Source organism: Hyalella azteca, unplaced genomic scaffold (assembly GCF_000764305.2).
Source record: "Hyalella azteca isolate HAZT.00-mixed unplaced genomic scaffold, Hazt_2.0.2 contig13225, whole genome shotgun sequence".
NCBI classification, from domain to species: domain Eukaryota; kingdom Metazoa; phylum Arthropoda; class Malacostraca; order Amphipoda; family Hyalellidae; genus Hyalella; species Hyalella azteca.
In genome coordinates, this window is record NW_025943154.1 from 921,226 (window position 1) to 948,951 (window position 27,726).

The 27,726-nt window shown below is 39.8% G+C and overlaps 2 protein-coding genes across 3 annotated transcripts; both read left to right on the forward strand.

The window, feature by feature from the left end:
• The first annotated feature begins 11,048 nt into the window (after nt 1-11,048).
• LOC108665025 lies at nt 11,049-16,922 on the forward strand. The gene is made up of 6 exons (XM_018151740.2): nt 11,049-11,739; nt 11,943-12,015; nt 12,966-13,170; nt 13,549-13,636; nt 14,094-14,268; nt 15,672-16,922. The coding sequence occupies exons 1-6, from the start codon at nt 11,082-11,084 to the stop codon at nt 15,862-15,864; spliced, it is 1,392 nt and encodes a 463-aa protein (XP_018007229.1). The 5' UTR covers nt 11,049-11,081; the 3' UTR covers nt 15,865-16,922.
• A 61-nt stretch (nt 16,923-16,983) lies between these two features.
• LOC108665026 lies at nt 16,984-26,257 on the forward strand. Of its 2 annotated transcripts, XR_001930409.2 has the most exons (7): nt 16,984-20,970; nt 21,553-21,619; nt 22,372-22,813; nt 23,352-23,421; nt 24,052-24,157; nt 25,080-25,635; nt 25,670-26,257. XR_001930409.2 is itself a non-coding variant. In XM_018151742.2 (6 exons), exons 1-6 carry the CDS (start codon nt 20,553-20,555, stop codon nt 25,249-25,251), a joined length of 1,275 nt encoding a protein of 424 aa, XP_018007231.1. In that variant the 5' UTR covers nt 16,984-20,552; the 3' UTR covers nt 25,252-26,257. The 2 variants fall into 2 exon arrangements, 1 of the variants encoding a protein (XP_018007231.1); XM_018151742.2 differs by having other exon boundaries at nt 25,080-26,257.
• Nucleotides 26,258-27,726: the final 1,469 nt, after the last annotated feature.

Consider the following 27,726-nt stretch of genomic DNA (forward strand, 5'->3'; position numbering starts at 1 on the left):
TATGTAGTTAAGCGCATGTGAACAGCTGTGGTTTTCACTTGTATGCAAGTAAACTTGATACAATCGCTCTGCTGGTATCTTGTTTACGTTGATGGCCGACACATCAGCTTGCGGTATCATCTTCATCATTAAGGAAAATTCTCGAGCTGACAGAGGTGAATCTTAAGTCAACAGGTTGGGATTTCCAGTACAGAATTGAAGTCTTCTCTTCAAATTTGGATGAGATAATTTATATCTTTCACAAATTACAAACTGTTTAGGTAATTAATAATTGTGGCATCGTTGATAGGATGACATATATGTTGGGCCATACATAAACCACAGCCCGTATGTCTGTCATACAGAATCCGTATAAATAACATAAGATAAATTTTTCATTGCTACTATATATAATGATAGGAAATGCGGCATCGGCAGTTATTAATAAAAAAGTATTTGCGTCACTTTGAGCAAGAATTTTCGAGAAATATTTCCTTTATCTGAAGAGAAAACATCAGTTGATTAGGAGCCGCTTCGCAGCGCAGTACTATGGGTCAATTATGCTACATTACGCAGTAAAATTATTATAAAAAGGCGAAAATTAATTCTCTTTACATTGCGAAGTGTTCTGTATAACAAAATCTGTTTGATCTTATTCAAAAGTGAATATTTCATAGGCATATCACAGGCATATATAAGCAATTGCATATACATACAGTCACATAAAGAACTTCAGGTTCTGTGGCATTAAGCAAATTAAGAATATAAGTGATTTAGTATCATGCACTAAGAAATAACTCCGGTAGTTAAGATAGATATCCAGAAGAACGACGACGAAACTTGTGTTAAACTTGTTAAAGCAACCTCGTCGCTGTGGTTTTGAAAAATTTTTATCTGCCTAACATTACACAGAAGATGTCAATCAAAATTAAAAATTTTTTGCTTACTTAGTACTCATCATGTAACCACTTTTTTCCCCTAAGGACAATATACATAACTAAAAAATAATGATATCTAGAAATGCAATTATTATTAGATAAACACTCTGGGCAATCAGCAGCTGTGCGATCGTGTTAGGTGTCCCACGACGCGCCAGCTGTTTGCTGCATAATGCATATTGCTTGAACATGATTTATCTACCAGGGACAATCACTACATAAGATACATACTTGAGCAACACAATGACTCGCGAAAGCGAAACTAAAATAATTGATCACTGATGGATGCGTTGGATATAATAAATGGATGCTAAATTAATTGATCACTGATGGATACTTTAATTTGGTTATTTTTTAATTTTTGTCAAGCCACTGTAGGAGTAATATCAGATGAGATGAGCTACCCTGACAAAATTTAGAGGCACCCCAGCTTCTGGAAATCCAAATCAGAAGCTGCCGCGTCTGTAAATTTTCACTGGGTAGCAAAATTTAGAGTCGCCCCAGCTTCTGGTAATCCAAATCAGAAGCTGCCGCGTCTGTAAATTTTCACTGGGTAGCTGTGGGCTGGAGCGCACTAGGTTGAGAAGAGTTACCCTTTGGTTCGAGCCTCACATAGCTTAGTTCGTTTCTTGGTGCCGCTGGTGGGAGGCGCATGTTTTTGGCGTCGAAGCAGGAGCCTCAGCATGATCATGAGCGATGAATGCAAAAAATATTGGGTATCAGTTACCTGTAGGTTCCTTATATTATTAAGGGCAAGCACAAAATAAAGTAGTCGCGGGAACTTCGATTAAAGCCCTCACTCGGTCCTTCAAATCAAAGGACTTGAGCTAAAAAATTACACCACGTTTTCACTGGATCTTGAAGAGACGCAGTCATATAGGTCACGAGTTAATTCGTGTATTTTAGACCAGGAGCCAACGCGCAGCCTTAATTAACATGCACAGCTATAACTGACCTTAGAGCTACGAACCCGAAGACAACGCTCATAACAGCGAAAGCCACGCCACTTACGATCTGCTTAAAGCCATTGCGTCACAAGTCTAGAACCACTCTCACTGCTGTCTCGACATTTTGTATGTGCAGCTCCAGAATGGACCAGTGGAACGTTGAGGCCTTCCTTATTTTAAATCATGATATCAACCTAAGATAGTGATTTTAACCGTTATCTTAACCTGAGATCTAGATTACAACCGTCATCTCACCTTTGGATCGTGATCTCAGCATGACGCGCACTCTGAAAGCATCCAATCCAACCGACTCCTTTGCAATTTAATCAGAGTTTTTGCATTTCCCTAAAATGTGTGTTGCGTTCAGTGCCCTTCTCTAAATTTTGGGCACCTAATTTTCGATTTTGCCGAGGCATTTGACAGCGTTCCACATTACCGGCTGTTGCGTAAACTGAAGTCTTAAGGAAATGAGAGTAATGTACTCAAATGAAAAAGAGATTTTCTAGTAGGCAGACGACAACGTGTCAGTATTAATGGGTCCGTATCAGACTGGGCTTCTGCGCGCAGCGGCGTGTCACAGGGAAGCGTTCTCGGGCCTGTTTTATTCGTTGCGTTTATAAATGATCTGCCAGAAGCTGTGTCTATCGTGTGCTCGATGTATGCTGACGACACAACAATTTATAATACAGTGAAGAATACGTCGCAAAAAGTACAGTTGCGGGGTGATCTTGACAGTTTGTTGACTGAGCTGATAAGTGGCACCTGCGTTTAAACACTGACAAATGTAAAGTAACCCACCTTGGCATGAATAATGAACAGCAAGTTTACAGTATGAGAAGACATGGTTGCAACGACATAGTGATTCGACAATGGAAAAAGATTTAGGAGTTAATGTCAACAATGAGTTGAAATTTTCTAGCCTAATGAAGCTCAAGTTCTAAGCAGCAAATAAACGACTTGGACTGATCAGATGCTCTTACGAGAAAATAAATGCTGAAGCGATGAAACTGTTGTTTGTCGCCGTCGTGCGTCCAAACCTAGAGTTAGGAAACGCTGTGTGGTCACCATAACTAGAAAAGGACAAAAATTTAGTCGAGAGTGTTCAACGACGTGCAACAAGGATAATTCCGGGTTTAAAAGGCAAGCCTTATGAAGAAAGGTTAAAGATTATGAAACTTCCAAGCCTCTGTTATCGACGTCTGCGTGGTGACCTCATTGAAGTATACAAGTATACCCAAGGTTTATACAAGGTCCCAGAAGGATTACTAGAATTTTAAAGAAGAACCAGCACCAGGGGCCACGGCTACAATCTAAAAAACTGCGTTGGAACACATCCATGCGACAACATTTCTTCTCGCTTCGAATCACCGACATGTGGAACAGCCTCCCTGATAGGCATCATTGACGTTGCGAGTATGAACGCCTTCAAGAACAGAGTAAACGAAGCTATGCAGGGTCAGTATTAACGGAACCTTGTCAGACTGGGCATCAGTGCGCAGTGGCGTGCCACAAGGAAGCGTCCTGGGGCCTATTTTGTTCGTTGCTTTAATAAACGATCTGCCAGAAGAAGTGTCCAGCGTGTGCTCCATGTATGCCGACGACACAAAAAAGTTTATAATACAGTGACGGATGCGTCAAATAAAGCGCAATTTCAAGATGATCTTGACAGTTTAGTTAACTGGGCTGATACGTGGCAGCTGCAGTTTAATGCTGACAAGTGTAAAGCACTTCGACTCGGGAAGAACAATGAACAGCAAGATTACAGTATGAGAAGACATGGTTGCTGCGAGAGAGTAATGATTGAAAAGTTTAGTGTAGAAAAAGATATCAGAGTTTATTTTGACAAGGAGCTGAATTTTTCTAAGCATGTTGAAACGCAAGAGAACACATCCAACAAACTTCTTGGACTAATCAGACGCTCATACGAGTTCCTAGATGCAGAAGTGATGAAGCAGTTGTTTGTTGCTGTCGTGCGACCGAATCTGGAGTTTGGAAACGTTGTGTGGTCACTGAGACATGAAAAGGACAAAAATTTAATAAAGAATGTTCAAGACGTGCAATAGGCATAATTCCAGGCTTGAAGGGCAAGCCCTACGAAGAAAGATCAAAGATTATGAAGCTTCCAAGCCTCTGTTATCGACGTCTGCGTAGGGACCTCATTGAAGAATGCAAGTATACTCATGGTTTATACAAGGTCCCAGAAGGATTGCTAGAATTTGAAGCAAAAACCAAGACCTGGGGCTACGGCTATGAAATAAAAAACTGCGCTGTAACTTTTCCACGCGACAATATTTCTTCTCGCTTCGAATCACCGACATGTGGAACAGCCTCCCCGATTACATCGTTGGCATTCCGACTCCGACCGAGCATGAACGCGTTCAAGAACAGCCTAGATAAAACTAAGTAAAGATATATGTTCAGACTTGAAATGTCTAGCACCATATCGACCCCGGTGTAAGTCTAGTAGCTATTTCAAACTATCGTCAGTCATGAAAAGATCCGGTCAAATGACGCGATTTTAGATCTTTTGTGAACGAGTCACGAAAAGCATAAGAATCGTCGACAGGCCGCGTCAGGCCTACTCTTCAGTGCCGACATCACTATGTTCTGTGTTCAGTCATGAAATGCCTAGCACCTTACGGGCCTTCCAATAAGTCCAGCAGCTATCTCAATCAATCGTCAGTAATGGAAAAATCGGGTTCAAAAGGCAGGATCCCATGCGGAATCATGTCACGAAAAGTACAAGAATCGGCAACAGGCCATGGGCCTATTTCTTCGGTGCTGACACTTCCATTTGATTCTAGTCATGAGACCATAGTGCAATTAGACCGCAGCACCATGCACTAAAATAAATGATAAGATATTTTCCAAAATTCAAATACATAAAACTCCGAGTATATTTTGTTCCATAAAAATAGAATAAAATAACTGTGTTTGTTTGTAAAATAAACTTATTTGGGCATTCGTACCATGAATAAACTCGAATCTTGCAGGTGATGAAAATTTTCTCCAATAATCAAATCAGTTAAATCATTGCAAAAGTGTTATAAGAGTCTTCTATAAATTTTTAGGGATAAAGTTATTTACGCAAATCCTATGTCTTCTACCTAAACTAATAAAAAAAATAACTGATTCAATGCTTTCGATTTTCAATTCTGTTATGTTTTTCCGCAGGTGCGGAGCCCGGGGACAAGAAAGTCTCTACAAGGGAGCCAGAGAGTCAGCTGCGTTCATCGAGTAAACATCTCTAGTGTCTATCGCCCTTGATTCCGTAAAGTTAACCGGTAAATAATCGCCTATAAATCACATATTACTTGATCTTTGACTACTATATAATATACAGTGGGGGGAAATAAATATTCGTACACTTGAAAAATCGTATTTTAATGTATGTAAGTACACAAACTTAACAGAAAAAGTTATTTAAATTATGTATAGAGACGCATAGTATTCAAAAATACTATCAAAAGAAATTAAATCTCAATGCAACAAAAAACAATGCAACATGTTCACTTTTCGGGGTGAAAAAAGTATTCGTACAAAACAATAAATATCTATTGAGCTGAATAAAGGGTATTCAACCAAGTATTAAATTAAAATAATGCGGATTTATTGTTTTGTACGAATACTTTTTTCACCCGAAAAGTGAACATGTTGCATTGTTTTTTGTTGCATTGAGATTTAATTTCTTTTGATAGTATTTTTGAATACTATGCGTCTCTATACATAAATTAAATTACTTTTCCTGTTAAGTTTGTGTACTTACATACATTTAAAATACGATTTTTCAAGTGTACGAATATTTATTTCCCCCCACTGTATATATACCACGAGTATATTTAGTGAAGGGTCCTTCTAGCGCATAGTGGCAAAGCAGAGAGTTTTTTAGACTCTCCCTCAAGTCCACACAGTCAGGGCTGGAAAAGTCCTATTTTTGTCTGAAATATCGCGGCTCTAATATCATAAAATTTCAGTAGGCATGAAATCTCGAGGCTCGAATGTCATAAATTTTTGTTTGATTAAAAAATCGCGGTTTGCACTTTGCAACCATGTCAAAAATGTCATTTCATAATAGGTATTTTGAACTTGCACAATCTGCATTGCTCTACCGTTCCCGCCAAAATATCCTGCAGAACAAACATAAACATCGTAATGTAAAGTGTAAACAAATCAACTAAACGTTTTGTTGAAGATCATGCATAGTTGCGGACTTGCGGTCATGTCAAAGCGGTCAGACTGCATTATCACGTGCTCAACTCACAGTGAAGAAAAATTTTATTGTTGCTGTTGAAGTGTTTTAGGGTAAAATTAGAGATTTGGGGTAACACGTGCATGGACTTTGTAAATAAATTCGTGTCTCGTAAATGGCTTTTCATGGCCAAGATATGGAATTCACGGTTCGGTGAAATGGAATCAAGGCTCAATTGCTCAAAGAAATGGAATCACGGCTGGCAAATCCATAAAATCATGGCTCAAAAAATTCAGTCGCGCATAGTGGCAAACCAGAGCTTTTTTAGAATCAGTTCATTTTGAATTTCCTCATTTACTCAAGATTTAAACCAATTTCTTAAGTATGATAATGCTGGTATCCAGGATACTTTACTGGTCTACTTATAGGACTCAAAAATGAACTTGAGGGAGAGTCTAAAAAACTCTCTGCTTTGCCACTATGCAGTCGCGGCTTGCCAAGTAGATATATTCCATGCCTGTCCACACTCAGGATGATGTATGTTTTTGGTGGATTTTCCCGCGCATTTTCACTTTTTTAAGCTATTGCTGTGCCTGTGCACCATGGTGGCAGGGAATTATTGTGAGTACTTATGCGTTTGCAAGAGCATCGCCCGGTCCGGCTCAGCGGGGGGGGGATAATTTTGCGGCCAAATGCTGGGCTGAATTCTGATGAGGAAGGGCCTTTGCTTTTTGATATTTTTAATGCCCTGTGTTGCTTTTCTTTTGCTTGCTGTCACGCTCAGCCATTGCGTCCACTGACTTTTCAAAAGCAAAAAAATAAGTGGTCTGACCTCCATGCCAAGAGGTCCAAAACTACACAAGCTCTCAGGCCCAACGGTCATCTTTGCGGTTGTCCTGTGGCTTTAAGTCTACCCTGCGTGGACATCCCGAAAAGAAGATCTACAAGGGAGCGCAGCCGTACACCACCAATTTCGTGCACCAATAAGCTCTGAATCAGCCGTGAACCACTCGGCGTTGTCTTCCTCCGGCCTCGCATAGAACCTGCCGTGCACCACCAGGCCGCGGATCGAATCTGACTTCCAGCTCAGTTCCAGGCATCGTTAAATTACGTAATTTTACGTTCACCGCATGATCACCATCTGAGGTTAGGTTTCAGATAGCATAGTTCTGTTCCAAAATTTATCGTCCTACGATAAGTGGCCGTTCAACCGAGGGCTGGTTCGACCCACGGCCTAGATACAGACGGCTTGAAGTGTCTATGTTCCGGAAGGCAGGAATCATGATGGTCCATTACATCCTGGGACCAGAGCCAGTGGACAGTGGTGGTCTTTGGCAGGCGGTCCCACCAATTTTGTGCACCAATAAGCACTCGTACAAGACGTATTCTCGGACCTCAGTGAGAGAGTGGGAGCGCATGCGCAGCCGTGCTCCCGTGCACCACTAATTTTGTGCACCAATAAGCCCTGAATCAAACGTCTTGGATCTCTCCAGAATCCGGATTACCGGATATCCACAGACCACAATCAGCTGTGCACCACTCGGCTTTGTCCTCCTCCGGCCTTGACCACCACCTGCCGTGCACCACCAGGCGGCAGATCGAATCTGACTTCCGGGCATCATTAAATTACGCAATTTTACGTTCACCGCATTTCCGCATCTGAGTAAGACTGAGGTTTGGTTACAGATAGCATAGCTCTGTTCCAAAATTTATCGTCCTTTGACAAGTGGCCGTTCGACCGAGGGCTGGTTCGACCCACGGCCTGGATACGGACGGCTTGAAGTGTTGAAGGCTACGTTCCGGAAGGCAGGAATCATGATGGTCCATATTTACATCCAGGCTCCAGCCTCTGCCCTCCAGGCTCCAGGGCAGTTGTGAACTTGTGGTCTTTGCCCTTTGGCAGGCAACCCGAGAGAGTCAGCCGCGTTCATTGAGTTATTTGAGTAAACATCTATAGTGTCTTATGTCCTTGATTGTGTAAAAGCTAACTTGCAAGTAATAATTTAGAATTAATTACAATTAGATAGTAAAATTCTAGGACGGGAGGTGCCTTATGGCACTCCGCGACTCTACCTTTGGTCGAGCACTCTGCCTCTGGCAATTGGCGACTTGCAGTTGCAGCGGTCTAAACCCAGCTTGGTCTCTCCCCATGGTCAGGAAGGTGTGCCAGGTGCGCGGGAATTTATTTTGTCATTTTAACAAGCTGCGCGGTGCGCCGTACTATGTTGGTAAAAAAAATGCGCCGTGCGCCGTACTTTAGAAGCTAAAATAGTTCTACTATTTTAGTCGACAATATACGCGAGTATATTGACTACGCGAGTTCGTCAATTTTCATTGCAGTGGAAGGTGGTGTAACGCGGTGGTAGGGTTGGTATTTCGATACGTTTTCTTATATTGACATGAGAATATATTACCTATACAGAATTCCACACTGCTGCTGTCATCGCTATGTCGTTTCTTGCAAACTGATTGTTGCATCCAGTCGCTTATATTGAAAATAAAATGATTTAAGCAAGTATTTCTTGCATCAGAGATAATTAAAAGTTTGCTAATGTTAACAGCATTATATATAATACATGCAGAAACGTACATTTTTTTATAGATATTAAAAATTTAGGCTCTATGACTTGTATACTATGTCTATCACCGTCTATAGGATTTTGAATCGCTGCATGCATTCAAATTCAAATTAGGTCCACCCACACCCCACGGCCAGTGTAGCTGTAGCTGTCAGCTCGCTCAGAAGTGTGAAAGCTTTTGCCGGTGAAGGTGTGTTATACGATCGGTCCATAAAGAAGTGTTGATCGGTTCAAAATGACATAAGAACAGGTTCTTTTGAATAACCTATGGATTGGCACCATGCTTGAGGCCATGGTCAGGAAGATGTGCCAGGTGCGCGGGAATTTATTTTGTCATTTTAACGATCTGCGCGGTGCGCCGTACTACGTTGGTAAAAGAATGCGCCGTGCACCATACTTTAGAAAGCTAAAATAGTTCTACTATTTTAGTCGACAATATACGCGAGTATATTGACTACGCGAGTCGAACTGACAATAATAAAATGTAGGACATGTCCGGGTTACTTCTGACTCTTCCGGTTGTCCGCCTTGTCGGATACAGAACGTACGGTAATCGTAAACTGCGGCTGTTATACATACAAAATGTATACAGACGGTGTTCAGTGATGCCATATGACTTTGGAGAAAATTTCTTCTAAAATAAAGACGGCCGGGATTGCGCGAACACGTGCGCAAAGATAATCAATTTTCATTACATTGCGCCAACTGTGCACAGCAATAGCTTAATAAAAGTGAAAATGCGCGGGAAAATTCATCGAAAACATACATCATCCTGAGTGTGGGTCTCTCCCAGACCCCAGTGGAGTTTCAAAATTAATTTTGATGAAAAAATTGAACTGTAAAATTGCTTAATGACTTCCCTCAATTGCATTTGCCAATCCATCAATGATTGAAAAAATGACAATGACCTACTTTCATCGGTTGCCAAGTCATCTTTCTGGGCCCAGCCTGGGCCCAGAACCCAACCAAGGATGGAAGTCGAGGAAGCCTCGAGTGCCGCCTCGACTTCCATCCATGGTTTCTCTTTCAAGCTTTATCATGGTTCATGACTTCATGCCATGATTATTGCCATTGTTGGAAAAGAATGTTGATAATATCACAGTCAAAAATATGCACAAATCACACACAACTCCCTCTACTCTCTAGAAATTTATCCGTGTTGGAAATAGCCCAGAATTATCCTTTCCTTGTTGCACATCATTGAACAATCTTGACTAAATTTTTGTCCTTTTCTAGTTATCTCCATGGTGGCCACACCGCACATGGCATTTCCAAACTCTAGGTTTGGACGCACAACAGCGATAAACAACAATTTCATTGCTTCAGTATTTATGTTCTCGTAAGAGCGTCTGATCAGTCCAAGTCGTTTATTGGCTGCTTAGAAAATTTCGACTCATTGTTGACATTAACTCCTACTAAATCTTTTTCCATTCTCAGGCTAAAAATTCTGCATAAAAATTTTTTTTATTAATGTTCTTGTAGTTGCTGTCATTCTGCATTCTTTCTGATGAAGTCTTTGGCATGTAATTTGTTTCCTTTAATGGTCTTGACCTTTTGATCATTTAAGAGAGCTTGCTAACAGCAGTGAAACTGTATAAAGCTCCTTTGAGGAAAGCAAAAATATCACTGTAAAATGCTAAATTGCATCAAATGAGTAGCAAAAAATGCATTTTTTTATACTTTGAGGGATTAAATTAGTGATAGGAAAGGAAATTTGTTATTGATTGAATATTAACTTGACTGTTTAGATAATGCCATCAAAGTTCAGAAAATGGCCTCATGGCTAGAAACTTGAGAAAGTCAGTAATCATGGCCCCAAAAAGACAGTCATGGTCTGTAAAGTAGATCTTTTCAAAACTAGATGTCAGCTTTGTTGAGCAAGAATTATGATGTCACCTTTGTATTTTGAACATGATGTCAGAGTTCTGGAGTTTTCTACATGCTTAGATCATTTTGATGTGCAGCAGGCACATTTTTGATTGTGACTCTTTGCTTCCCACTCTGAACTTTCTGTGCATTTTGTCACTGCAAAATGCATGGAATTGTTTTGTTGTTTGATTGTAATTTACACATCCTGCAAAATTAGTGAAAATTTTACTATGTTATTGGCAGTGAAGTTGCATATTACTTGTTTAGGAAATAATAGTAGCACTTTGTAAATAATTACCGGTACCTAAATCACTTCTCTTCAATTTGCTATTTTGGTATCTCTGATGCCTTGAAAAGGCTTTGAAATTCTTAGGATAACAAACTCTCTATGTCTCTGGTATATAAATTGCCACTGGCCTTTTAATTATTTTTCTAGTTTTACATTGCCCCAACCCTTGATTTGCATTAAACTGTATAGTCTGTATTACAGATTAAGTACAAGTATTCACACATGATTAATGCTCTACATTTTATTTTTTAATTTTTCAGATAAAACCTTTTTGTAATATTTCATTCATAAATGATGAATATGGAGTTATTGGGTACTGTTCAGTTTGTGAAGACTGAATTTGTGAGTGATAAATCATGCACCCCTGAGTCCTCAAGTGATACTGTTGATGCCTTATTTTCTGGTGAGGTTAAAACTGAATCTATATCTGTCTCTGCCTTGGATGATGGTGATGACCTGCAAGCTTCCAATGTTATTCATACTAAAGTGATCAGTTTACCTGAGCTGCATAAACCATCTCATTTTATGAAAGTGTGTAAGAGCCCAAATAACCGGGTTCAACACTATCGAACAGCATGGGAGAGAAACCCATTGTTTTCCATGTGGTTAACACGGGGAAGAAATAGCCGTAGGGCCAAATGTCGTGCATGCAACTGTGAGATGAGCTCTGACATCACTGTGCTCAGATACCATGCACGAAGTAAAAAGCACATGAGGTCCATGAAAGCCATTTATGGAGAAGTGACTGCAGTCATTGAGTGTGGAGCCGAGCCTGTCAGAAAAGGCTTCTATAATCAAGACTGGGAGGAGGACATTCGCTACAGTAGCTGGATAGCACCTGGTAAAACCCCAGCATTTGCATACTGTAAACTTTGTAGAAAACAAATTCCTGCAGATTCTGCAGCCCTGAGAGGTCATTTATCATCTTATAAGCACATGAAATCTGCAGGTGAGTACCAGCAAAATTATATGTTACGTACATTTTAATTACATTGATTTGTAATTAGCTTGCTTATTTTGGGTATAAAAGAGCATGTGGCAATGCTTCTGAAAAACTGCTGCCAATCAAAATTACTTTGTGATTTTATAATCAAAATAAGATTCCATTGTTGAAATCTAGTTCTAAACATGTGCTACTTCTTTTTTTTACAGAATATGATGATCAGATCAGGAGAATATCATCTTTGGAGTCTGAGAGCATATCAATAGAGGCAGCTGAGACTGAGTAAGATTTTAGTTAATTGTTATTCATGATATAATAAACAGTAATTTATTTCAATGTATAGATAGTACCTACCAGATATAGGAACTTTCAGATTCAGGAAAATGTAAATATTTTAAAAGTTATTCTTCAGTTCAGGCATTCTAAGCTTGTATGAAATGCAATTGTTATGTTACCCTATTGCACAGAAGTTACACTTGACTAAAAAAAATGTTGCCATCAAACAGGGCTAATGGAGGAAAATAAAAAATGGGTAGTTAGTGTACAATATTTGCTTCTCTTCTTGTTTGATATTTTCCAAAAAACAAGTCTGTGCTCAATTTAATGCAACAATTTTATTGATTAATTGTTATTTGTTTCATTGATGATTACTATTAATGAAATAATCAACATGAAGATATGATATTGCTTTTTAATTGTAGGTATTATTTATGTATATATTGCATTACATAGTGTGTGACTTCAATATACCCACATCAATATAGATTTGCAGGTAAATTTGAAATCAACTGCAATATTTAGTATCTGGATAAGTTGATAGGATTCTGTAATAATTATTGTAAAAAAATGTATGAAGTGAACTATTACTTTGAAACCTGGTGGTTTGAGTTTTTTAAATTTATGTCATTAATTCAGATATATGTAATTAAAATTGGAACTTGTAATGACTGACAATTACAAAGTTTTCCCATTTTTCAGTAGGTAAAAGCATTCCTTACGGATATTAATGCAATTTCATTTTTTGGTATTTGATGGTTGCTGAGGTATAATCGTGTGAATATTATTAATTATTGGTATAGTTTGGCCATAAGTAGTTGTTTAATGCTCTGTATTAATTGTTAAATGTGTATGGATATTCAAACTATCACATTGTCTTTATATAGGTACTTAGTTTTGTTTATGTAGGTACTTAGTTTTCTTTATGAAGTTTATATACTTGAATTTTTTAACAGTGACAGTGTGTTGGTGCATGAGATCAAGCACAGTGAGTGTCAGGACACAGCAGTGCTGGAGCAGAGCTTCGAGCAGCTCGTGCAGCCAGCCCTTGTTGTTGTTAAGGACGACCGACATGAACCACTTGAGAGACTCTCTTTCCTCATTGGTAAATTCCTTCTTAAAGGAGAGAAGATGCTTAATGCCGTGTGTGGCAAGTGTCAGGTGAGTTCAAGCTAGTTTTTTTTGCAGTCATGCACATGTACCAAGAGGTTTATACATCTAAATGATCAATGTGCGGCATATGACTCTAGTCTATAGACTAGATTGATCTAGTCATTGTCTACAGACTAGTCATTGATCTAGTCTATAGATCAATGTGTGGCATATGACTCTAGTACAGTTAACGTTGACTCGTTGCTCAAATGAACTGAATTCAGCATTGACATTAATTAGTTTCATGTATCACTCATCTTTTTTGATATTTTCCTTACTAAGCATGTTTTTCTTATATGGTTCTTGTTACTTTGGTGAGGCACGTTTAGATTAGAGTGAAAACAAGTGATATTGTCAACAAGTCTCCCGTCATATTTTGCCTCACAGTGTGTGTTGCTTGAGGACCGCAAGAAGCAGACTCACTGCGTGGGCTGTCAGTACGGTCTTATGGACGAAATTTTGGCGCCACAGTCAGGTCAGCAGCTCTGCCCTCCCACTCATTGTACTTATTGGTAGAAAGTTAATTGAAATCTTGATAATCATCGCGTGTCGTGATTATGTGATCCTTGTAGATTTGCTATACTGTAATTTGCCAATCAATTGATCCTGTAAATGCCTTATTTTTAGCGCATTTTCTCATTTATTGAAAAAATGCAGTATTGTGCTCGCCATGTCCGTCTGTCCGTCTGTCCGTGACCTCAAGTTTTCGTCGATGAGAAAATGCGCTCTCTGTCACTCACTGCAGTGAGTACCGAGTTATTTTTTTATTTATTTTTCATTGATCATTCTGTAGAAAATTGCTACTTTTTAGGTAAGAAGTTAAATTTTAAAATAATTAGCCTTTAACATGCATTGTTTTGCTAAGCTGTTGCTATTGAAATCGTTAAGTGAACCACAGATGATTTCTTATTCATGTAAATTCACTGTTCCAGCCAATAAAATCAAGGGACAGTCTACACTAGTGAAACCCTGGACCAAGTCAGCGTTGGCTGACCATGTGCTTTTCGACGAAGAACCTGAAAGTGACGTCACTGAGATTCACATTTCTGAAGTTACAAGTAGTTCTTCATTTGCTGATGAATCTGCAACGCTCTGTGATACTCAAACGTAAGAACGAGTTTTTCAAACCCTCGTTTAATCTCACCTCATTGAATCCTCACAGGTGTTCAGCAATATTCATTGTTGTGCTATGTAGGTACCTACTGTATATTCTATTTCTGCAAACTTTCACGAGATATCTTTACTTGTTCTACATACCTATTGCTTTCTTAACATTGACGTATCGCACTTTAAACTCTTCTTTGTTTTTAATAGTTGCTTGTATTAGAGTACCAGTCGTGAAAAAATTAGGCTGAATGAACATAGGCTTCATATACATCCAGCAAATTTCTATATATTGTGTACTGTGGCTCGTGTTGATTTGTAATGACGAAAGATACTCGGTCATTGTATCTGGCCTTAGGCAAGAATTGTGTTATATTGATAGAGAATTTGCTGAGTATATGTTTCTTGGCTATCATCATTATATAGAATTCGTTTAAGCTTTATGGTTATTTGTTCATCTTGGATAATTACATATTTTTTTTAGTTTTTGTGTTAATAGCTGCTGACGTACATAATCATACGAATGAATTCGTACTCGTTCAAGGCAGAATTTCGTATAACTGTCGTGCTTCTTAAAAATATTCAATTTTCCTGGCTGAATTTTGTGTAATTTTTGCAAACACAATCATGGCCTTGAATAATTTTCGATTTTCTAGGCATAATGTTTATGAATACGTAGGTAGTTGCTGACCCCATTATGCTCATGGATAATTTGCAAATTCCCTGACGTAATTTGTTCAAATTTCTGCTCTAAAAACATTATCGTGAATAATCTTTGAACTTATACGTAATTTATGGGAATTTTTGCGGAGGTGCTTGCTCCTGAGTAATTTTCAAATTTATTCAAAATTCCAGTAAATTCTGTGAAAATTCTCACACAATGATGCTTCGAACTATTCATGAATGTACAAGCATAATTTTATATAAATCTCTCTGTAGTTCATGTTCCTATATTATTTGCTACACTGTTAGAAAAATTACCGTTAACGGTATTATACCGGCGTTTCAGTGGCCGGTCGGCACGTGAAAAGAAACACCATGTCGCCGTTTTTATTCTAATTTAACACTAGAAATCCGTAAAATGTCTGATAAAAACGGCGCAACAGTTTATTTTCACGGGGCGACCGGCCACTAGAACGCCAGTGGGACCGTTTTTTCACCGTTTTTTGTAACAGTGTAATAGTAACCTTAGTACGTGTTTATTACGTAACAGTCCCAGGCCACGCCAGATTGCCGCCTCCTATTGAGTGTTTATTTGTGGTTTGAGCACGGTTCCCCTGGAAATAACTGTTAGAAATAAGGTTCCTCTTGGGATATTTTCACTGGGAACCTTATTTCTAACGGTTATTTACATGGGAACCCTATTTTATTGCACGTATTTCTACTGTGAGCCTTTTTATGAGCAGTGAGGAGAGCGACTGCCTGAGCCTGGACCTGAGACGTGAAGTAGAGGGACTGGTCGGCACGCTGCGGTCGCGGCTCAGCTTCCTCACCGACGAACTCAACGCTGCTGATGATATCGATGACTGCCTTGAGTGCCTGGACAAGACCATCACGGCCATCAGTAAACTCAAGAACCTTGCCAACATTTCTTCGTGATTAATGTGAAAGATTTTATTGACAACGTTTTTTGATATAAGATAAATCGAAATAATTACCGACGAACTCTACGCTGCTGACGACATCGATGACTGTCTTGAGTGCCTGGACAAGACCATCACGGCCATCAGCAAGCTCAAGAACCTCGCCAACATTTCCTCGTGATAAGAAAGTGAAAGTTTTTATTGACGTTTGTTGATATAAGATAAATCGAAATAATTACCGACGAACTCAACGCTGCTGGCGACATCGATGACTGCCTTGACAAGACCATTTCGGCCATCAGTAAGCTCAAGAACCTCGCTAACATTTCTTCGTGATTAGAAAGTGAAAGTTCTTATTGACAACGTTTGTTGATATAAGATAAATCGAAATAATTACGGACGAACTCAACGCTGCTGACGACATCGATGACTGCCTTGACAAGACCATCACGGCCATCAGCAAGCTCAAGAACCTCGCCAACATTTCCTCATGATTAGAAAGTGAAAATTTTTATTGACAACGTCTGTTGATATAAGATAAATCATAGCTGAAGGAAAATACTGTGCCATAGTAAAGGAAAACTCCGCCTTTAGAATTTAGCACAATGTATAATTCTGCAATTGATGTCAATGAAAGAAGTTCTCCATACGAATGAATGAAATTTATTTAAGTTATTCTTGATGCTGAAACTAGTCAAGTTTTTCGAAGCTATCCTGCACTGCATCATATTGTTGCCTGTCCCATGCGAGCCGCCGTGTACTGTGCCGTTTTAATTTCCTTTACTCACTTGTTCATTTTTCACCTTACTTAGATTGCAGTACATTTTACATTATATAAAAAACATAAACCTAGCATATTGTGCTCAAAAATTACTGATGCGTCGTTATACTGCAACTTTTGAAATCTCTTCGTTACCGACGACGCCGAAGAACAAAACGTGCTGTAGATTTCTTTTAAACGCTATAATTTGCTCGCTTTTGATAATTCTTTTCGTCACTCAATGATTTATGCTCATAAATCAGTTGCATTAAAAATATTTACGGTGCATCTTATGAGTTATCTTTTCGTGAATACATGAGCTTTGTATTTGTTTTATTAGTGTGCCTTTATTTAAGAAGTAAAATAATTTTTTATTTTAAATTTAGATTAGAATTTATCTAAAGATTTGTACAGTTATTTCCTGAGACTCAGGGTTCCTTTGCAATGACGCTTTGACGAAGCTAAGCAGCTCTATGCAAAAAATGAAACTCAAAACTTTTCTTACGTTAACTAAATTGTTTTATCAGCCTGCCCATTGTGGAGTGAGACCACAGATAGACTGGTTCTTTAACAATTTTAGGCATGAGTGTCAGAATTTAAATTTTACAAAATAATGACATCAGGACATCTGCTTATCGCTGTTGCATTCAACTGCTGCTATGCATACCCATTCTAATGTGAAATAGGTAGGTATGTTAAATGCTCACAGGATGATGGTTGTTGGCAGTAGGTAATAAAGATATTGCATTTATCAATACTAGAAGCTTCAAGTTACTTGTTTTCATTTAGTTTCTCCTCATTCGATAGTGGCAGTACAAATTCAATTCGTATTCAATTTAATTTTACAAATAATTACGCTTCTTTATCAATCAATATAAGATAGTTGGAACACTCCGTTCTACCTGCGAGCCCAGCCAATTCTATGCATGCATTGTGGCTTCATTTTCTGTCGTAATCTTATTCTGTGAGGTTATTTTTACACTTATTACTCTTCTGTCATATAGTTATTGTGCGCTATATCAGCTAATCTTGAAATTCTGACGGGACTGTTGATGTGGATTTATCAGGGACAAGGAATTCGCCACTGTGTTGGATGACTATAAGGTTGAATGCATCACTTTTTATGTATGTTAACTAATGAGAATTTTGTAATGTTTAAGGTAAAGTGGATGAAATTCACACGTAAATTGTCCTCCAGACAAATAGTGGTTCCTTTTGATAATTTGGATTACGATATCTCCCCTTCATTATATTTTTTCACGTTGTTCCTAGCCTAAAATCTTTAATATGTGTGTTGCCAAAGAATGCAAACATTATTCGTACTCCTACCAGAGTGACATTACAATTGTTGACACTTTTTGTGTGACATTGGGGGCATAGGTCCGAGTGAGTGCTGTCCAAGCTGTGTTTGTTTTAGGAGTATAGTGATTGAAGATGACCACAGCAGAGTCTGCTCAGGTGCACCCTGTCTGCACGGTTTAACTGCTATTCTGTATGGCTGATGTCTGGCGGTACCGGTATGTCGTCTATGATATTGTTGATTGGTGGATTCGAGAGTGCGTTCCGGGTTAGATGTGTGTGTATATTTTTGATGAAGTTGGCTGGGCCTGTAGCGGGGTTAACGCGTCAAGTATTGTGAGGTAGTGGTTGTATGGAGTTTAAGCTATTTTTCTGGGGGTTGGGGGTAGATGCTGAAATTGATGGCAAGGACTGAGAGGGTTGTGGAATGCTGAAGGAATTGGGTGCCTCTCATGTCTAAGTGTTCTTTCAGAAGGACAAGTTTTGTTTCTGCGTGGACGTGGCTGGGCGATGTGGTTTGAGTGCTGCCAAGTGCGATTCTGAGTGCTGTGTTTTGTATGGTTTGTAGGTGTCTGTGAAGTGGTGGTGAAATTATGAGTGCCCTGGCTGGACTTGCATAGTCCAGTACTGAGCGTATGTATTGTTTGTACACTAGTGTGAGGGTTTCTTTGTTCTGTTCGAATGTTGTTGCTGTGAGGGCTGTAAGTGTGTTTGGCCGAGGTCTGCATTTTTTTATGTTCTGTATTTGTGGCCCGAAAGACATGGAACTGTTGTAATTCACACCTCGGATGTTGTTGTTATTGTGGTTCCCTGGTCTCATTTTTACAAGAGACCCCCACACCTCGGATGTTGGTTTCATGTGTGTGTGGTATGATGGTGTTGTTTAGTGTGACTCTGGGTCTGTGTTGATGCTCCTTTGTGTGGCTTGTTAGTAGTGTGCTTGTTGATTTGGTGGGGGCTACTTTGAGTCTGTTGCGTGCTAGCCAGCCCTCTAGTTGTGTGATATAAGGTTGTACTTGGGTAGAGCATGTGTTAGCATTGGTGTGTGTTGATGTAATTGTGATGTCGTCTGCGTAGGATGAAATGTGAATGTTGTCTGGTGGGGCAGGAATGTCGTGCATGTAAAGGTTGAAAAGTGTTGGTGAGAGGACTGACCCTTGGGGTACTCCGTTTGGTATGTTCTTTGTGTGTGATGACTTGCCATTATAGTGTACGATTGACTGCCTGTTAAGTAGTTGGCAAGCCAGCGTTTGGTGTTATGTAGTATTGTATTGTAGATTTTGTCTGTGAGTGGGAAGCGTGGGATGGCATCAAATGCTTTGCTAATGTTGATTGTAATCAGGAGTGTAAGGTGCGCAGGGCGCTTGGAATTAATGTCATCTTGTATACGTTGTGAGGTTGGTGAGGAGTGTGGTGGTTGAGTGATGAGTTATGTAACCGTGTTGTGTGGGTGAGAGGTGAATGTGAGGCATGGTTATGGAGAGTTTGAGGCGCTATACAACTTTGGATGGTGTGCAGAGCAGTGTAATTTTCGGTTTCAGGAGGGTTAAGATTTTGCCAGTTGTCCAGATTGATGATATGATGTAGTGGGCGTAAGAAAAGTTAGCTATATTTGCGAGAGTGTTGATACCATGCAGGTCGAGGTGCTTAAGATGAATGTTGGATATGTTATCTGGCCTTACGACTGAAGAATTTTTGAGCTGTCTTACGACGCGTGAGGTGTCAGATGTTGTGGCTAGGATATAATTATTTTCTAGTGGAAATTTGTGCTTGCGCCTGCGTATTTGTCTGTCTACCATGTGCTTTGGTAGGTGTCTGATGCTGACATAATAATTTATCAATAGGTATGTTGGACGTGAAGGGATGGTATCTGAGATGGTAATAGCTGAGTGGGATGGTGTGAGGCCACTGTTGGCATTAGTGAGGCTGCGGATTGTTCTATATAGTTTTGAGAAGTCGGTGCTGTGGTTTGTTTAAATATTTAACCGCTCTGTAATTTAACCGTGTTCACTGGAGTCGCTCGTCGTGCTGTAGCTCTATTGTGCTCATAAATATTTCTTGTTGATTAAGTTTCCGTTCATGTCGCGGTTGTGTTTTTGACGCTGCTATTTGCTTTTTACTAGATTTTTTACAAGTCCCGGATGTGGATCATATCGCATCGAGTCAATATTTAGAACTCTTGGACTATCTTGTGTTCTTAATATCCAAATATGTATTTACTCTCTGATCAGCTCCTTCGTAATTTTTTTACTAAACCTTCCTGAAGGTTTGGCTTTCCTTTATTTATGAATTTGGAAGCCATTTTGGTGGGTTTAGTTGTGTGAAACTAAACAGGTTAAATGCAAACGCCACTGTGAGTCGCTCGCGCTTGTCCTATTTCATATGTTTATTGCAAATCATTGATAGTTAAATCTCTCAGATTTATTAGTTGGCTGTTTTTTCGATATTTACAGGAACTGAAATTTAACCCCGACATGTTAGCCCATTTGAGACCAAATATTTAATTCGAATGTCATTTTGAAAGTTATCGTTTTCCGTATAAATGATTATTGTATCATCAGACTGAGTTTATTCCCTTGCAGATAGATTTTTTTAATAGGCTATTTATGTGCTAAGCAGTAGCGGTCTTAAGATTTATCCGTGCTATGCTAGACCCAACCAAAGAGCCGGAGTTCTTCGTGGAGAACGCCAGCGAGCACTACCGCCCCCAGAACTACCGTGCAGACTGGGAAGAACATCCCGCTCTTAGGGAGTGGATCGCTCCAGGGAAGAACCCGAAGCGCGCGCGATGTACCTACTGCGACATCGAGATGACGGCCGACATGGGCGTCTTGAAGAGCCATGGCAAAGGAGTGCGCCACAAACGCAGGCTTATGGGCGAGGTTCTGAGCTGCAGTTCGCGTTATAACAAAAACTGGGAGAATGACCCCGACTACAGGGACTGGATAAGACCTGGTCGTGTCGTGAGTCGCGCCGAGTGCGCGTATTGCGATGTCGAGTTCGTGGCGGAGTCCACGGTCATCAGGAACCATGCCAAGTCCAAGCGCCATCATCGAGGAGCGCGTGAGTCTCATGCGTCGTTATTAAGCAAGCTCAGGCATCCTCATCATTTGAATTGTTTGCTGGGAATAACTCGTTACCAGGGTCCATACTTTCAAAACTCGCTAAATGAACGTAAGTACTTACGCACTATTTTCTTGTCTATGATTGGTGGATTTTGCTTGAAAGGCTGTCAATGATTGGCTGATGGACTTACGATCTCTTAACTTTTTTGAAAGTATAGGCCCAGGCCTTTAGATACGAATAATATTGACTGTAGTCACCGTATCCGTAGACGGAGGGTTAACCCTTTATATACTGGCAGTAACTCGCGTCACAAGGCAATTCAGATAACAATAGTAGGTATTGATGAAGTCGATGCACCCGTAGTCAAACAAATGGGTCGGATAATTCGCCTCATGTTTGTTTATCTTTAGTTATGAGCTCAGCTATGATTTCTGCTAGTATTCACGTGTTAATGATGCAGCGTTTAACATTCCGGGCTGTAAGTTTCGTAGCAATTTTTAGGCGACTTATTTAAAGTTTCTCTAGTTTTAACAATTAATTTAATAAATCAAATCTCAGGTTCCAGGTTTCTTTCCACAGGTCAGGCCCAGAAGCTGAAGGAGATCGCGAAAGTTTGGATGGTGGAGAAACGCGCGTTGGATCGCCAGTGAGTGATCATAATCAGTGCCTCTTGATGAAGACAATATATTGGATTGCAATATAGGATGAAGTAAACTAATCCTTTATTGTGAGCTAACATGATGATTGTATTTTTCATAAATATAATAGCGTAAATTTGATACATTATGGAAATAGAGTTAGTGGTTACTGTACTGTGTATACTGTATTCGATGCCTATAGTATAACGCAACTTTTTCACACTAAAGACGAAAAAGGACGGTGCATTCCAAAGCCCAGCATTGGTTCTGCACTTTCCAATGCTCTTGTATTCAATAATTAAAAAGGATGGGGCATTGCGCGCGCCTTATATTATTCTCGAAAATCTGTCCGAGAAAACTAAAAATTATAAAATTCTATAAACTTCAGACCAGACAGTGTTTTCGTGGGAAAGTTCGTTGCTGATGCCAACTACAGAACTTTTAACCCTTTTTTTCATCTACAAACCGTTGACTAATTTCTCGTATTCACATATCTTTCTTTCTATTAGATATATCAGTGCTCTTCTCGTGTCTTTCGATTAAATTGTGAATAAAAAATACCCCAGTTCTGTAACGCAAGTTTAATTCGTAGGTTTTGAGCTGAACGTCATCTTGAACGGCCTACACTTCAGCGTCGAGATCACTATGTTATGTAATGTTATGTTATATACATACTCCAACTAACATTTAGTGGTTCTTAGAATGTGTGAAAGTAACATAATTCTAGCTCCCATGTTGGTACAGCGCCTTCTCCCCAAAGGTCCTCAAGCGGTGAATTAGAAAGGAAATTCATCCAGACAACTGCAGCCGGTAATTCTCCAGAGCCCTCAAGGTTGCAAGATGGAAACAGACCTTCAGACGCGGACAGCGACGGCTCCCCAACTGATGAAACACTTACCAGCGATGCCAGAAACAGACGTGCTGTGCGAACTGTTTCCTTTAACAAACATTTCGATACGGAGGACTGTGTAACTCTTATGTACAACGAGCCCGATCCTCTTGCAGACATCAAAACTGAACCCGTTATTTTGAGTGTTCAGGCACTGGACGATGAGGAGAAGAATAGCCAAAGTCTGTCTTTAGGTCACGGAAGGAATGGAGATACAACAACAGCTGGTTACGATGGCTCTGCTCGTCAAACTGAAGAAATAAACTCGCTGAAAGATTTAGTCCAGCTGGAAAGTCCTTGCGTTCATTGTCAGGTGAGTGAGGAATAAGCATACTTTATATCATTCGTATTTAGTTTTAGCGCATTTTCTCATTTATGGAAAAAATGCACTATTGTGCTCGCCATGTCCGTCCGTCCGTCTGTCTTTCTGTCTGTCCGTCCGTCTGTCCGTGACCTCAAGTTTTCGTCGACGAGAAAATGCGCTCTCTGTCACTCACTGCAGTGAGTACTGAGTTAACTATTGTGCTCGCCATGTCCGTCTGTCCGTCCGTCTGTCCGTCCGTCTGTCCGTGACCTCAAGTTTTCGTCGACGAGAAAATGCGCTCTCTGTCACTCACTGCAGTGAGTACTGAGTTATATTTTTTTGATCTTAAGATCTTATAAACTTGGCGATGACCTTAAAAAATTTCCCGACAAGCATGTGCTCTGTATCAATTTTAGTACTAAGTTGTGTGATCGATGAAGACATAAATGCTTTACGCAAGTAATAAATTAGCTAACTTTAAGTAATAAATTAGCTGATTTAATTTACCACAAGTTTTCTAATTCTACTTGTAACTGTCATTCGTCAGAGTTTTCTGTTCGAAGATGGAAACGGTCGCCGGCTGTGTGTCTCGTGCGAAGTCTTCTACTCTGATCGCGGTGAGGGCTTCATCATTTCCGGCACAATGACCCATATCGTCTTTAGCAGTGTAAACATTATTATCAATACTTAATCCCAATCCCAAGCCAACTCGCTTCACCACAACTCGCAATATCAAGACTCGCTTCATCCCTACTCGTTTGATCCCAACTTACTCCATCTAATATCACCATATCCCAAGTCACTATTATTTTATCTCGTGTCTCTTCATCTCAGCTAAGTTAATGTCAATTCGCTTCATTTAATCCTTCAGAGTTCCATCGCAATTTTCGAAGTCGTTAACGAATGAAAAAACTTATGCGGTATTTACGTAAAGTATAAACCGCGTTCCAAAAATCACGAGATTTTTTTTACATCTCCAATTTACTGGAAAATCTATCACAGAAGGACTGTGAGATGAACTCTAACTATAGCTGCGTAAGAACCACCTTTATTCTGGTGTCTTTCACAACAGACTTTACAATTACAAAAATATTTTTCATTCCATGCCCATTTCAACGCAATATAAGTAGGCAGTTAAATTTGTTATACAATTGCCGGGGTACAGACTCGATTGGCTCTCATTCCAAGCCTATTTAAATGGCAAATAAGTAGGCGGGTAAACTTATTATACAATCGCCGTGGTACAGACTCGAGTGACGCTGCCGGGTCGTGGCTGAGATGTGGTGCCTCTGGGACAGCCCCCGACTCCGTTCCACCCAACACCCGCATCCCACCCCTGCCTGGCTGCCAGACGTGAGTTGTCAAAGAATCCTGGGGCCATACTTTCAAAACTCGCTAAGTGAACGTAAGTACTTACGCTCTATTTTCTTGTCTATGATTGGTGGATTTTGCTAGAAAGGCCGTCAATGATTGGCTGGTGAACTTACGATCTCTTGACTTTTTTCTGAAAGTATGGGCCCCGAAACGTAACGATGTCTCAATTATTAATTGTTCAGTTGGTCTATACAGCAACATTTAATTATGGAGTGTTAGGTGTTACAGCGTTGCCAGTCTCGCAGCTGTAGTTAAACGTAGTTTTTAGCGCATTTTCTCATTTATGGAAAAAATGCCCTATTGTTCTCGTCATGTCTGACCGTCCGTCTGTCCGTGACTTCACGTTTTCGTCGACGAGAAAATGCGCTCTCTGTCACTCACTGCAGTGAGTACTGAGTTATATATTTTTTATTATTCTTCCCATATTATTTGTGAACACAGGTTGCCAATCTCGCAGTTGAAGATTGTATGAGTGAACACGGCCTAGCCAGCTTCGCAGATGTGTTTTTTATATTTTTCGCATTTTATGTATGAACAGAGCCGGGTTGGTTGAAGAAAACTTCGCCGATTAACCTACTGACAGTAACGCCATAAATCAGGCCTTAGATACTAATATCATGAATTGGACGTTTCAACTTGACAGTAGACGAATGGTTGCAGTTCTAAACACTAAAACATTTTGTATTTGCAAATATATTCCCAGCTCGTACCGATCGTAATCATCAATTTGGTCTTATTGCTTCTTGCAAAATTGTGCCTCCCGCATGTCAAAGCTCTAAAAATATTCCCCGCTCGTTTCAACCAAATGATTGCCTTGAGACTTGATTGCCTTGAGACTTGATTGCCTTGAGACTTGACTGCCTTGAGACTTGACTGCTTTGAGACCTGATTGCCTTGGCAGTTGTGTGGTGCACGGCTTCGACCTGAGTCCCGAGCTGCAGCGGCTGGTGGTGGCGCTGAGGACGCAAGTCTCCCGCCTGCTGCTCGACGTGACGCTCGGCGCCGACGAAGAGACCGCGCTACTGCGACTCGACAAAGTCCTCGCACTTCTTATCAAGATAAAAAATTTATGAAATCTCATCTTGGATCTAATTGAAGAAAAATTGTTTTACGGATTTATATCTCGTTATACAGCAGTCAAATATACTTTCGTGTTGGCACTCAAATTTAAAATATTTGCGAGGATGGCAACTGAAGGCAAGTCATGTGTGGGGGTTAGGTGGTTGATTAGGCAGGCCAGTAGTAGGGGTTAGGTTGTTGAGTAGGCAGGCCAGTAGTAGGGGTTAGGTTGTTGAGTAGGCACGCCAGTAGTAGGGGTTAGGTTGTTGAGTAGGCAGGCCAGTAGTAGGGGTTAGGTTGTTGATTAGGCAGGCCGGTAGTAGGGGTTAGGTTGTTGATTAGGCAGGCCAGTAGTAGGGGTTAGGTTGTTGAGTAGGCAGGCCGGTAGTAGGGGTTAGGTTGTTGAGTAGGCAGGCCGGTAGTAGGGGTTAGGTTGTTATACAGGCAGGGCAGTTATATTGTTTTGTAGGCAAGTCATTTGTGGGGATAATGTCGTTTAAAAAGACCAGGTTGTGTTGGTTAGGTTGTTAGTTAGCCGGATCATCTGTACTTTCTTCTCCCCCTCTCTTGCTGGCGTCTCGTACAGTTTGTGACTTGTACGGGTGCCTTAGTTTCTGTTCCGTTCATCTCTGCTTCGTTCTTCGTCAATGCCAACCCCTACCTTACCGGCGTCAGCAATATTGGATTAGCGGAAATTTTTAATCAATGCCTTCTATCTAGCCGGCGATTGTTTTATTACGCGGTGTGAATGCTTCATCTGAAGCGCTGTTAGAAAGAGCTTATTGTCTACTGTGATGGCGATCCTTGATGTGGGACTGTCCCAAATGACCTACGATTATGTCTAGTCACCGGCTTACGAGAAAAAACTAATGGATTTCTCCAAATGCAAGTTGTCAAGAAAAATAGTTGAACGTTTTGGCAGAATTGGATCATGTTCAGCTCTAGAGTTCTTACTAAGACATTTTTATGTCTTCGGTTTTGACGAGTTATTTTTTAAATTATTTTAAAAAAATTTCATTTTCAGGCAATTTTTGAAGAATTTTTGACTATACAGTTTCGAAATAATTTCTAAGCTTGCGTTAACTCACTTCTTCGACACGAAAAATTTAGATTTCGATTTACGCACCATGAATCTTTGTAGATCCATGCGATGATGTACTCTGTTTTTTATTTAATTTACAACTGTAAGCTAGAACATTGTACAGAAATTGTAAATAACCTTGAAGTATGTAAATTTTCATGAAATTTGTGATTGCGGTGAGTTTGATTAAACACTATTTGGGCGAATGGTAATTTTACGATGGATGTTATTTTGTTAAGTTCCGTAGAGAATGCAGTTCAGGCTGTAACATGAATATGAACGGGCAATCGTGAAGATTAACATGTATAAAAAATGTGTAAAACTAAATAAGCCACCAATTCATGAGCTAATCATTATCACGTAAATTTTTGGTATTAACCCATTCCCTCCTAGCGCTACCATACTCCATACAGTACCACATAATTTACTCGTCAATAAAATTCTTTCAATTGCAAAGGGCTTCTTGGAAACTAGTTTGTTATACATTCAAGCCTTATAATAAGTCCAGGCTTTATTGTTCACAACTTTAAAGATCAGTGCTACCACAGCAACTGTTGCAGTGACGGTCTTTGGAGATGCGGTGAAAAAAGGCTCTGTCCCAATACTGCGCGACTTGAAAATCGCGCTATAATTACTATCAAATTTAATTGTTCAGATTTTGAAGGGCAAAGTGCGAAATAGTAGATATGCATGTAAAGTTAGATGTAGCTGAGATTATTTACAAGGATTGTGTTGTGGTATGGACGTTGGAAGCAAATGGTCCCGCTAGAAGGATTCGAGTACAATTTTCTCAGGTATATATTTTGCGGATCTCGTTTTCTAAATGAAATTTTAGGCCATTTAATAGAAACCAACACTGAATATGACATAGGTATTCTCTGAGCCCTCTGATTCATAGCCTCCTTTGAGATGACTATTTGATGGTCGTAAGCTAGATTGAAGCAAGAACGTAGATCAACTTTAGCATGCATTGCTCGACCTGAGCTCCCGCAAACTGAATTTGCGGGAGCAAATAAAAACATTACAAACATTTAAAAAGAAAACGTATGTTACATTTCGTCCCCACCAAAAAATTATCTCACGAAAAGTCATGATTAAAAATTTTTCGAAATGTGGATGCAAAAGGCGACAAAAATGTAAGCCTTTACGATTTGTGTACAGGTTGAGATGTTTTTTTTTCAATGATATGGTATTTTATTTAGTTAGAATGAAATTACGCCTCATTACGAACAGATGCCTGACAATTTCTCTTCAACTCAATAATCAAAACGTAACCGGGTAAGTTAGATTTTTTACTCGCATCCACCTAGTGGTCCCATATGGTATCGTACCTCTTATAATAAAAGTAAATAATTTGTTATTCATTCATAAATAATTTAAATACATACCAAAAGACTAAATATCAATT

Bases quoted from the DNA above. Each gene is read 5' to 3' on its own strand.
- LOC108665026 (XM_018151742.2), top strand. From the start codon at position 20,553: ATGCTAGACCCAACCAAAGAGCCGGAGTTCTTCGTGGAGAACGCCAGC. The intron at 21,620-22,371 runs GTGAGTGATCAT...TTCTCCCCAAAG, and splicing joins AAACGCGCGTTGGATCGCCA to GTCCTCAAGCGGTGAATTAG. The intron at 23,422-24,051 runs GTGAGGGCTTCA...GCCGTGGTACAG, and splicing joins AGTCTTCTACTCTGATCGCG to ACTCGAGTGACGCTGCCGGG.
- LOC108665025 (XM_018151740.2), top strand. From the start codon at position 11,082: ATGATGAATATGGAGTTATTGGGTACTGTTCAGTTTGTGAAGACTGAA. The intron at 11,740-11,942 runs GTGAGTACCAGC...TTTTTTTTACAG, and splicing joins TAAGCACATGAAATCTGCAG to AATATGATGATCAGATCAGG. The intron at 12,016-12,965 runs GTAAGATTTTAG...ATTTTTTAACAG, and splicing joins ATAGAGGCAGCTGAGACTGA to TGACAGTGTGTTGGTGCATG.